The 12,503-nt window shown below is 37.3% G+C and overlaps 2 protein-coding genes across 2 annotated transcripts in view; both read right to left on the bottom strand.

The window, feature by feature from the left end:
* LOC140281669 (C-type mannose receptor 2-like) overlaps positions 1 to 12,503 on the bottom strand; it is a 54,623-nt gene that overhangs the window by 24,190 nt on the left and 17,930 nt on the right. The window lies entirely within an intron of this gene.
* LOC140282303 (receptor-type tyrosine-protein phosphatase H-like) lies at positions 2,357 to 10,663 on the bottom strand. The gene is made up of 6 exons (XM_072376889.1): positions 10,660 to 10,663; positions 9,654 to 9,911; positions 8,656 to 8,913; positions 5,861 to 6,118; positions 2,577 to 2,715; positions 2,357 to 2,399 (listed from the first exon to the last, which is right to left on the bottom strand). Exons 1-6 carry the CDS (start codon positions 10,661 to 10,663, stop codon positions 2,357 to 2,359), a joined length of 960 nt encoding a protein of 319 aa, XP_072232990.1.

The raw sequence follows: 12,503 nt of genomic DNA, 5'->3' as shown, positions 1-12,503 counted from the left end.
TTAGCTGTGCATATGACAACTGAAAGTATTTTATCTGCACTCTTCCCTTTTAATTTAATTGATGAATGATTGTTTTATGTTTTATGGAATGCTTTTATTTGCCTTTTTATGATTTGATGTAACTGTAAAGCAATGCCTTGTGTATGAATTGTGCTCTACAAAGAAACTTGCCTGTGCGTTTTCCTGATTATTGTTATAGGAAAATGCTTGCTGTGGTAACAGTGAAAATTCTAATTTTTCCGACTCTGATTTTGTTGTTTTTGCATGATTTTAGTTCCAAAGTGTAATTATGGTATGTAAAAAACAGTTTTTAAGGTGAAATAAAAAAGGTAAAACGTCAAAAACGGCCAATTATAGCGTTGACCCCTAAGGGTTAAATGAAGAATACCACCTCTTGGATCACGTGGGAAATGCAGCTTCTTCCCTCTGGATGGAGGTTTGCTGTCCCTAATTGCAGGGCAAAGCATAACAGAAACAGCTTTGTCCCCGCTGCAATTGTTCATCTGAATAAGTTATAGCTAACTCTGCACATAACTGTTCCATTTATCTATTTATTTTCAACATATCTACTGCGGTGTTTTTAGGTTTTTGGTCTTTTCTATTGTTGTATCTTTAGCCTGAGGGTTTGAAGTTGGGGTTTTAGTGAAGTCTGGAGAGCTCTCTTTTCTCCCTTTTATTTCTTCACCATGTTGTTCAGTGTCTGTTTATGACATCTATTACAATGGTAGCCTAATCTATTTAACTGCTAAACAAATCTACCTAAAGGTTTCAATAAATTAACTCGCCTTGAAATGCACAGCAGTTAGGTCTGTTAAACGACACTTTAAGGAAATAAGACTTTACCTGTTATTGCAGTGATGTTGACTCCACTGCTTCTGACGCTCTCAAACACAGAGAAGAGAGTGAATGTGTATTTAGTTCCAGCAGTGAGAGATGAGACTGTGTGAGTTACTGCTCCATCTCCATCTGGTGCATTGATGTTTGTCTCTGTCCCATTAAACTGGAGAACAAAGCTGACATTGTTGTTGACTTTATTCCACTGCAGAGTGATACTGGTCTCATCTTGTGCTGACGGTCTGAAGCTTAATGCATTCTGAGGAGCTACAACAGAAAAGAAAAAAGTGTATCAACAACAATAATAATAATAATAATGATGACAATAATAATAATACATTTTATTTAGAGGCACCTTTCAAGTCACCCAAGGTCACCTTACAAAAAATAAAAGCATGACAGATAGAAACGACATTAAAACAAAACATCAACATCAACATCAACAGTTCCAGAGCCTGGGTGCTGAGTAGCTGAAGGCTCGGGAACCCAAGGTACTGAGGCGTGACGTGGGGATGGCTAGCAGTCCAGCGGAGGGTGTGGGAGGGAGTGTATTCGTGAAGGAGGTCGGAGAGGTAACTGGGGGCTAGATTGTGGAGAGCTTTATAGGTGAGGTGAAGGTTTTTGTAGTCGGCAGACTAAGTTCTTCAAAAACTTATTTTAGTAGATCTGAACTTTGGTTTATAAAGTTTATTTTGTACTCTTTTCATTTGATATCTTACAAGAACAAAACTGTGGCAAAAAAGAAAAAAAAGCTCTAACTGTTTCTCCGTGTCACCTCAGGAGTCCAACACTCGTGAAATCATTAATAAATCTAGGTAAGAGGTTTTTATCAAAAATTGAAATATCTCACCAGTGACAGCTGTGAGTTGTCGTCCACTGCTTCTAACGTTCTCAAACACAGAGAAGAGAGTGAATGTGTATTTAGTTCCAGCAGTGAGAGATGAGACTGTGTGAGTTACTGCTCCATCTCCACCTGGTGCACTGATGTTTGTCTCTGTCCCATTAAACTGGAGAACAAAGCTGACATTGTTGTTGACTTTATTCCACTGCAGAGTGATACTGGTCTCATCTTGTCCTGATCTTCTGAAGCCTTGTGCGTTTTGAGGAGCTGACAAAAAAAAAAGGAGAAGTGAAGTCATTCCTTTCTGATTGTGACACAGTACACAGAAATGCGTCCTGCAACACTTTAACAGTAGTTTGATTAGAAAACATGAAGGTTTTAAAGATAATTTAACTGTTGATTGGGAGACATAACTAAAATTCATTGAAAAAAATTTAATATATATTTATTATGTATATAATCTCACCAGTGACAGCTGTGAGTTGTCGTCCACTGCTTCTGACGTTCTCAAACACAGAGAAGAGAGTGAATGTGTATTTAGTTCCAGCAGTGAGAGATGAGACTGTGTGAGTTACTGCTCCATCTCCATCTGGTGCACTGATGTTTGTCTCTGTCCCATTAAACTGGAGAACAAAGCTGACATTGTTGTTGACTTTATTCCACTGCAGAGTGATACTGGTCTCATCTTGTGCTGACGGTCTGAAGCTTAATGCATTCTGAGGAGCTACAACAGAAAAGAAAAAAGTGTATCAACAACAATAATAATAATAATAATGATGACAATAATAATAATACATTTTATTTAGAGGCACCTTTCAAGTCACCCAAGGTCACCTTACAAAAAATAAAAGCATGACAGATAGAAACGACATTAAAACAAAACATCAACATCAACATCAACAGTTCCAGAGCCTGGGTGCTGAGTAGCTGAAGGCTCGGGAACCCAAGGTACTGAGGCGTGACGTGGGGATGGCTAGCAGTCCAGCGGAGGGTGTGGGAGGGAGCGTATTCGTGAAGGAGGTCGGAGAGGTAACTGGGGGCTAGATTGTGGAGAGCTTTATAGGTGAGGTGAAGGTTTTTGTAGTCGGCAGACTAAGTTCTTCAAAAACTTATTTTAGTAGATCTGAACTTTGGTTTATAAAGTTTATTTTGGACTCTTTTCATTTGATATCTTACAAGAACAAAACTGTGGCAAAAAAGAAAAAAAAGCTCTAACTGTTTCTCCGTGTCACCTCAGGAGTCCAACACTCGTGAAATCATTAATAAATCTAGGTAAGAGGTTTTTATCAAAAATTGAAATATCTCACCAGTGACAGCTGTGAGTTGTCGTCCACTGCTTCTGACGTTCTCAAACACAGAGAAGAGAGTGAATGTGTATTTAGTTCCAGCAGTGAGAGATGAGACTGTGTGAGTTACTGCTCCATCTCCACCTGGTGCACTGATGTTTGTCTCTGTCCCATTAAACTGGAGAACAAAACTGACATTGTTGTTGACTTTATTCCACTGCAGAGTGATACTGGTCTCATCTTGTCCTGATCTTCTGAAGCCTTGTGCGTTTTGAGGAGCTGACAAAAAAAAAAGGAGAAGTGAAGTCATTCCTTTCTGATTGTGACACAGTACACAGAAATGCGTCCTGCAACACTTTAACAGTAGTTTGATTAGAAAACATGAAGGTTTTAAAGATAATTTAACTGTTGATTGGGAGACATAACTAAAATTCATTGAAAAAAATTTAATATATATTTATTATGTATATAATCTCACCAGTGACAGCTGTGAGTTGTCGTCCACTGCTTCTGACGTTCTCAAACACAGAGAAGAGAGTGAATGTGTATTTAGTTCCAGCAGTGAGAGATGAGACTGTGTGAGTTACTGCTCCATCTCCATCTGGTGCACTGATGTTTGTCTCTGTCCCATTAAACTGGAGAACAAAGCTGACATTGTTGTTGACTTTATTCCACTGCAGAGTGATACTGGTCTCATCTTGCGCTGATGGTCTGAAGCTTTCTGCATTTTGGGGAGCTGGGAGATAAAATTGAGCAATGAACAATTTAATAAACACGGTGCATAAAAGCCTTAACATCAAAATGTCTATTTCACAATTCACTGATGATGTTGCTTTGGAGAGAAGTCAGTATCAAAGTTATTTAAGGTGATTAAACAGAATGCATGTACATGAATATGTATAAACATCTATCTCAAGACATTAGTGACTCTTTGAGTGTTGTTGCTGAGAATAGATATTTACTGACTGATAGTTTCCATTATTGCAAGATCAGACGAATATACAAACATGAATTTACTCATGTTCCTTCAAGAATATTGAAACTGATAAAAGCATTTTATCATTGACAACTGCTGTTGATAAAAGTGCTGCTGCTACAGTGTAACTAAAATAACTTTTTAAATTGAAGGCGCAATTTTGCAGCTTAATTTTAAGACTATTCTTTAATTAAAGAACATCTCAGGACTTGAAAAGAGATTAGAATGTTTAGTTTATGGGGCAATAGAAGATACAACATTATTCAGACGTATGTTGTTCATGAAACACTGATGATATGAAACTTGTTACCAGTGACCGCTGTGAGTTGTCGTCCACTGCTTCTGACGTTCTCAAACACAGAGAAGAGAGTGAATGTGTATTTAGTTCCAGCAGTGAGAGATGAGACTGTGTGAGTTACTGCTCCATCTCCATCTGGTGCACTGATGTTTGTCTCTGTCCCATTAAACTGGAGAACAAAGCTGACATTGTTGTTGACTTTATTCCACTGCAGAGTGATACTGGTCTCATCTTGTGCTGATGGTCTGAAGCTTTCTGCATTTTTTGGAGCTGGGAGATAAAATTGAGCAATGAACAATTTAATAAACATGGTGCATAACAGCTTTAACATCAAAATGTCTATTTCACATTTCAGTGATGATGTTGCTTTGGAGAGAAGTCAGTATCAAAGTTATTATAGGTGAAAAAACAGAATGCATGTACATGAATATGTATAAACATCTATCTCAAGACATTTGTGACTCTTTGAGTGTTGTTGCTGAGAATAGATATTTACTGACTAATAGTTTCCATTTTGGTAAGATCAGACAAATACAAACATGCATTTACTCATGTTCCTTTAATATTATTAGAACTGATAAAATAATTTTTTCATTGGCAACTGTTGTTGATAAGAGTGCTGCTGCTACAGTGTAACTAAATAACTTTTTAAGTTGAAGGCACAATTTTGCAGCTTAATTTTAAGACAATTCTTTAATTAAAGAACATCTCAGGACTTGAAAAGAGATTATAATGCTTAGTTTATGGGGCAAAAGAAGATACAACATTATTCAGATGTATGTTGTTCATAAAACACTGATGATATGAAACTTGTTACCAGTGACCGCTGTGAGTTGTCGTCCACTGCTTCTGACGTTCTCAAACACAGAGAAGAGAGTGAATGTGTATTTAGTTCCAGCAGTGAGAGATGAGACTGTGTGAGTTACTGCTCCATCTCCATCTGATGCACTGATGTTTGTCTCTGTCCCATTAAACTGGAGAACAAAGCTGACATTGTTGTTGACTTTATTCCACTGCAGAGTGATACTGGTCTCATCTTGTGCTGATGGTCTGAAGCTTTCTGCATTTATTGGAGCTGGGAGATAAAATTGAGCAATGAACATTTTAATAAACATGGTGCATAAAAGCCTTAACATCAAAATGTCTATTTCACAATTCACTGATGATGTTGCTTTGGAGAGAAGTCAGTATCAAAGTTATTTAAGGTGATTAAACAGAATGCATGTACATGAATATGTATAAACATCTATCTCCAGACATTAGTGACTCTTTGAGTGTTGTTGCTGAGAATAGATATTTAATGACTGATAGTTTCCATTATTGCAAGATCAGACGAATATACAAACATGCATTTACTCATGTTCCTTCAAGATTATTTAAACTGATAAAAGCATTTTATCATTGACAACTGCTGTTGATAAAAGTGCTGCTGCTACAGTGTAACTAAAATAACTTTTTAAGTTGAAGGCGCAATTTTGCAGCTTAATTTTAAGACTATTCTTTAATTAAAGAACATCTCAGGACTTGAAAAGAGATTAGAATGTTTAGTTTATGGGGCAATAGAAAATACAACATTATTCAGATGTATGTTGTTCATAAAAAACTGATGATATGAAACTTGTCACCAGTGACAGCTGTGAGTTGTCGTCCACTGCTTCTGATGCTCTCAAACACAGAGAAGAGAGTGAATGTGTATTTAGTTCCAGCAGTGAGAGATGAGACTGTGTGAGTTACTGCTCCATCTCCATCTGGTGCACTGATGTTTGTCTCTGTCCCATTAAACTGGAGAACAAAGCTGACATTGTTGTTAACTTTATTCCACTGCAGAGTGATACTGGTCTCATTTTGTGCTGATGGTCTGAAGCTTTCTGTATTTATTGGAGCTGGGAGAGAAAATTGAGCAATGAACAATTTAATAAACATTGTGCATAAAAGCTTTAACATCAAAATGTCTATTTCACATTTCAGTGATGATGTTGCTTTGGAGAGAAGTCAGTATCAAAGTTATTATAGGTGAAAAAACAGAATGCATGTACATGAATATGTATAAACATCTATCTGAAGACATTTGTGACTGTTTGAATGTTGTTGCTGAGAATAGATATTTAATGACTGATAGTTTCCATTTTGGTAAGATCAGACAAATACAAACATGCATTTACTCATGTTCCTTTAATATTATTAGAACTGATAAAATCCTTTTTTCATTGGCAACTGCTGTTGATAAAAGTGCTGCTGCTACAGTGTAACTAAATAACTTTTTAAGTTGAAGGCACAATTTTGCAGCTTAATTTTAAGACAATTCTTTAATTAAAGAACATCTCAGGACTTGAAAAGAGATTATAATGTTTAGTTTATGGGGCAATAGAAGATACAACATTATTCAGATGTATGTTGTTCATAAACAACTGATGATATGAAACTTGTTACCAGTGACCGCTGTGAGTTGTCGTCCACTGCTTCTGACGTTCTCAAACACAGAGAAGAGAGTGAATGTGTATTTAGTTCCAGCAGTGAGAGATGGGACTGTGTGAGTTACTGCTCCATCTCCATCTGGTGCACTGATGTTTGTCTCTGTCCCATTAAACTGGAGAACAAAGCTGACATTGTTGTTGACTTTATTACACTGCAGAGTGATACTGGTCTCATCTTGTCCTGATTTTCTGAAGCCTTGTGCGTTTTGAGGAGCTGACAAAAAAAAAAAAAGAAGTCATTCCTTTCTGATTGTTACACAGTAATGCGTCCTGCAACACTTTAACAGTAGTTTTATTAGAAAACATGAAGGTTTTAAAGATAATTCAACTGTTGATTGGGAGACATAACTAAAATTCATTGACAAAAAAGTTAAAAATATAATATATATTTATTATATATATAATCTCACCAGTGACAGCTGTGAGTTGTCGTCCACTGCTTCTGACGTTCTCAAACACAGAGAAGAGAATGAATGTGTATTTAGTTCCAGCAGTGAGAGATGAGACTGTGTGAGTTACTGCTCCATCTCCATCTGGTGCACTGATGTTTGTCTCTGTCCCATTAAACTGGAGAACAAAGCTGACATTGTTGTTGACTTTATTCCACTGCAGAGTGATACTGGTCTCATCTTCTGCTGATGGTCGGAAGCTTTCTGCATTTATTGGAGCTGGGAGAGAAAAGTATCACAGTGATTATCTTTACAAATATGGGACTCAAAGATTTGAAGTTGCACCATTTCTGGTACACACTACATCAGCATTATGCTCAGGCAAAGGTCAATATAAAACCACTTGTAGATGATCATGCAGCTGAAGCAAGAAACAGCTAAAAGGTTAGTGATAACGGCGCTCGTGGGAGGATCAGAAAAATACGACATGCTTGTGCTAATATTTCTTTTTGTTTACTGATGCCAATGAGAGCTTTTTGCTTCAATATGCAACTGCTGTTGATGATGAAAGGGCAGCAGTTAATGAGGCAAAATTTAATAACCCTTGTATGGTATTCGGGTCAAATTGACCCGTTTCAAATCTTTAAAAGAAGAAAAATTATACAAGTGTACATTTTTTCTACCTGAAACTCAATGGCCTTAGCTTTTTTTCTGTGATAAACATGGACAAACAAAAAAAAGTTTTGAGCACACATGCAACTATACCCCATACATTTACATTCTTCATATGGTCTTTGGGTCGTTTTGACATGCATACACAGAGACACACAGAAACACGTCCACACAGAGACACACAGTGTTACATTATTTTCATCAAAGCACAAAGCTGTTTGTTCTCACTTTCTATTTTACATGTTGTTCCATCACATAAAAATGTAAAAATCAAACATTTTGCCACACTATCCTCTAAATCACAATACAGTCTTCCACCATCAGTATGGCCAAAAGATTTAGCTGCCAGAAGGCTTTGGAACTCATATTTGAGGAGAGTCAGGCACATTACAATGTGGAAGAGGAAGATATCTCCAAATATGAGGATAATTTAGATGTCAATTCAGAGTGTTGTGATTCAGAAAGTGAATATGAAGATGGCCTTCACTCGGAATATACACCACAAGGACCACCACAGGTGGCCGCTGGAGCAGCCCAAGAGTCAGCCACTGGAAGAGCTTCACAGACGTATTTGTCTAAGAATAGACTAACTGAATTGTCTTCATCCCCATGAGATAAAGACAATATATGTTAATGGTTTATGAAGTAAAATTTGATGTTAGAATTGTTTTTAAAGCCCCAAATATGTCCCGGGTCAATTTGACCCGAGGAAAACCAGAGGGTCCCAAAAGCGAAGACCATACAAGGGTTAATGACAACTTTTTGATAAAACAACTGTCTCTAAACTACATAACATATTACAATGTTGATGTTACGGTACACACAGAATGCAGCTATGCACAGATATATATTTTCTAAATGCGCTTATTATCAATTATATCTCACCAGTGACAGCTGTGAGTTGTAGTCCACTGCTTCTGACGCTCTCAAACACAGAGAAGAGAGTGAATGTGTATTTAGTTCCAGCAGTGAGAGATGAGACTGTGTGAGTTACTGCTCCATCTCCATCTGGTGCCATGATGTATGTCTCTGTACCATTAAACTGGAGAACAAAGCTGACATTGTTGTTGACTTTATTCCACTGCAGAGTGATACTGGTCTCATCTTGTCTTGATGATCCAAAGCCTTCTGTGTTTTGAGGAGCTGACAGAGAAAAGGAATAGGTTTATTCGTCCATTAACTCATGATCCTTGGCTATTAAAACTATCTCTTTAACAGACACATGTTGAAAACTCTGTTGACAGTACAGGTAAAGTGCCATTAAAAATATGTTCCAGCATAACGTTGTTCATAATTGTGCCTGGTACCACGCCACCTCTGGCCAAAGATTGATAATCAACTTTGTAGTTGTAAAATTAGACCTACGACAGTATGTCTTAGACACTTGGCTGAAGAGTTGGGTAGAGTTGTCAACCAATCACCACCCGGTGGTGAGTTGGATACGTTGGTGGAGAAGACTGACGGACAGACCTGATAATCCCAATTGGGTAATGAGGGTGAACTGGGAATGTCTGGTGGAGGTCCCTGTTCGTGAGATCTTCAACTCAAAGGGAAGAAGGGTACATGGAATCTGAATGGACTGTGTTCAGGACCTTCATTGTGGACGCAACGTCTGAGGATTTGGGTGAAGACTCGAAAAGTCATGGGATTGACTATCCAGTCTAAAAGCATTTTGTAAACTAGGAGAGGGCTTAAAATAATTTCCCTGCTGGAGCTCTTGGCTCTGCAACCTGACCTCAGATAAGCAAAGATAATTCATGGATGGATGGATATTTATGGATGGATAGTTCGATATTCTCAGGTCAGGTGATACATATAAGTACGAATGATGATACTCTGAAGTGATATTCTGGGAGTCAAAGCAGTTAAGTTAGTTAACTTACCAGAAGCTGCAGTGATGCTGACTCCACTGCTTCTGACGTTCTCAAAGACGTAGAAGAGAGTGAATGTGTATTTAGTTCCAGCAGTGAGAGATGAGACTGTGTGAGTTACTGCTCCATCTCCATCTGGTGCTCTGATGTTTGTCTCTGTCCCATTAAACTGGAGAACAAAGCTGACATTGTTGTTGACTTTATTCCACTGCAGAGTGATACTGGTCTCATCTTGTCCTGATTTTCTGAAGCCTTGTGCGTTTTGAGGAGCTGACAAAAAAAAAAAGAGAAGTAAAGTCATTCCTTTCTGATTGTTACACAGTACACAGTAATGCGTCCTGCAACACTTTAAGAGTATTTTGATCAGGAATCATGAAGGCTTTCATGTCATATAATTTAACTGTTTATTGGGAGATATAATTAAAATTCATTGACAAAAATGTATATGTATGATACACATTTTTCAGATATATTATCTCACCAGTAACTGCAGGGATGTTGACTCCACTGCTTCTGACGTTCTCAAACACAGAGAAGAGACTGAATGTGTATTTAGTTCCAGCAATGAGAGATGAGACTGTGAAAGTTACTGCTCCATCTCCATCTGGTGCCGCAATGTTTAAAGTGGTACTATTAAACTGGAGAACAAAGCTGACATTGTTGTTGACTTTATTCCACTGCAGAGAGATACTGGTCTCATCTTGTGCTGATGGTCTGAAGCTTTCTGCATTTTTTGGAGCTGGGAGATCAAATTGAGCAATGAACAATTTAATAAACATGGTGCATAACAGCTTTAACATCAAAATGTCTATTTCACATTTCAGTGATGATGTTGCTTTGGAGAGAAGTCAGTATCAAAGTTATTTAAGGTGATTAAACAGAATGCATGTACATGAATATGTATAAACATCTATCTCAAGACATTTGTGACTCTTTGAGTGTTGTTGCTGAGAATAGATATTTACTGACTAATAGTTTCCATTTTGGTAAGATCAGACAAATACAAACATGCATTTACTCATGTTCCTTTAATATTATTAGAACTGATAAAATAATTTTATCATTGGCAACTGTTGTTGATAAGAGTGCTGCTGCTACAGTGTAACTAAAATAACTTTTTAAGTTGAAGGCACAATTTTGCAATTTTAAGTTGAAGGCAATATTTTGCAGCTTAATTTTAAGACAATCTTTTAATTAAAGAACATCTCAGGACTTGAAAAGAGATTAGAACGCTTAGTTTATGGGGCAATAGAAGATACAACATTATTCAGATGTATGTTGTTCATAAAACACTGATGATATGAAACTTGTTACCAGTGGCAGCTGTGAATTGTCGTCCACTGCTTCTGATGCTCTCAAACACAGAGAAGAGAGTGAATGTGTATTTAGTTCCAGCAGTGAGAGATGAGACTGTGTGAGTTACTGCTCCATCTCCATCTGGTGCACTGATGTTTGTCTCTGTCCCATTAAACTGGAGAACAAAGCTGACATTGTTGTTGACTTTATTCCACTGCAGAGTGATACTGGTCTCATCTTGTGCTGATGGTCTGAAGCTTTCTGCATTTATTGGAGCTGGGAGACAAATTTGAGCAATGAACAATTTAATAAACACGGTGCATAAAAGCCTTAACATCAAAATGTCTATTTCACAATTCATTGATGATTATGCTTTGGAGAGAAGTCAGTATCAAAGTTATTTAAGGTGATTAAACAGAATGCATGTACATGAATATGTATAAACATCTATCTGAAGACATTTGTGACTCTTTGAGTGTTGTTGATGACAATAGATATTTACTGACTGATAGTTTCCTTTATTGCAAGATCAGACGAATATACAAACATGCATTTACTCATGTTCCTTCAAGAATATTGAAACTGATAAAAGCATTTTATCATTGGCAAATGCTGTTGATAAGAGTGCTGCTTCTAGAGTGTAACTAAAATGACTTTTTAAGTTGAAGGTGCAATTTTGCAGCTTAATTTTAAGACAATTCTTTAATTAAAGAACATCTCAGGACTTGAAAAGAGATTAGAATGTTTAGTTTATGGGGCAATAGAAGATACAACATTATTCAGACGTATGTTGTTCATGAAACACTGATGATATGAAACTTGTTACCAGTGACAGCTGTGAGTTGTCGTCCACTGCTTCTGACGTTCTCAAACACAGAGAAGAGAGTGAATGTGTATTTAGTTCCAGCAGTGAGAGATGAGACTGTGTGAGTTACTGCTCCATCTCCATCTGGTGCACTGATGTTTGTCTCTGTCCCATTAAACTGGAGAACAAAGCTGACATTGTTGTTGACTTTATTCCACTGCAGAGTGATACTGGTATCATCTTGTGCTGATGGTCTGAAGCTTTCAGCATTTTGAGGAGCTGGGAGAGAAAAAAAGGACAGTAAATTAAGTTAAATGAGGTTTTATAATTAATTTAACATTTTCATCTTGTTCTACATTTTGATATTTGCTGAAGTACATTTTTTACAGATGCTTTTACATCACTAGAATCAACCAAATTAACTACCAAATTATTTGTTCCCTTAAACATAGCTACTGGTGAAGTTAAACTTGTTACCAGTGACAGCTGTGAGTCGTCGTCCACTGCTTCTGACGTTTTCAAACACAGAGAAGAGAGTGAATGTGTATTCAGTTCCAGCAGTGAGAGATGAGACTGTGTGAGTTACTTCTCCATCTCCATCTGATGCACTGATGTTTGTCTCTGTCCCATTAAACTGGAGAACAAAGCTGACATTGTTGTTGACTTTATTCCACTGCAGAGTGATACTGGTCTCATCTTGTCCTGATGGTTTGAAGTTGTCTGTATTTTGAGGAGCTACGAAAGAAAAGAAGAAGGTCAGA

The sequence above is a fragment of the Leuresthes tenuis genome, unplaced genomic scaffold, assembly GCF_036924035.1.
Source record: "Leuresthes tenuis unplaced genomic scaffold, fLeuTen1.0.hap1 SCAF_22, whole genome shotgun sequence".
Classification (NCBI taxonomy): Eukaryota; Metazoa; Chordata; class Actinopteri; order Atheriniformes; family Atherinopsidae; genus Leuresthes; species Leuresthes tenuis.
Note: the sequence above shows the minus strand (reverse complement) of the source record. Positions and strands in the feature narration are given on the sequence as shown.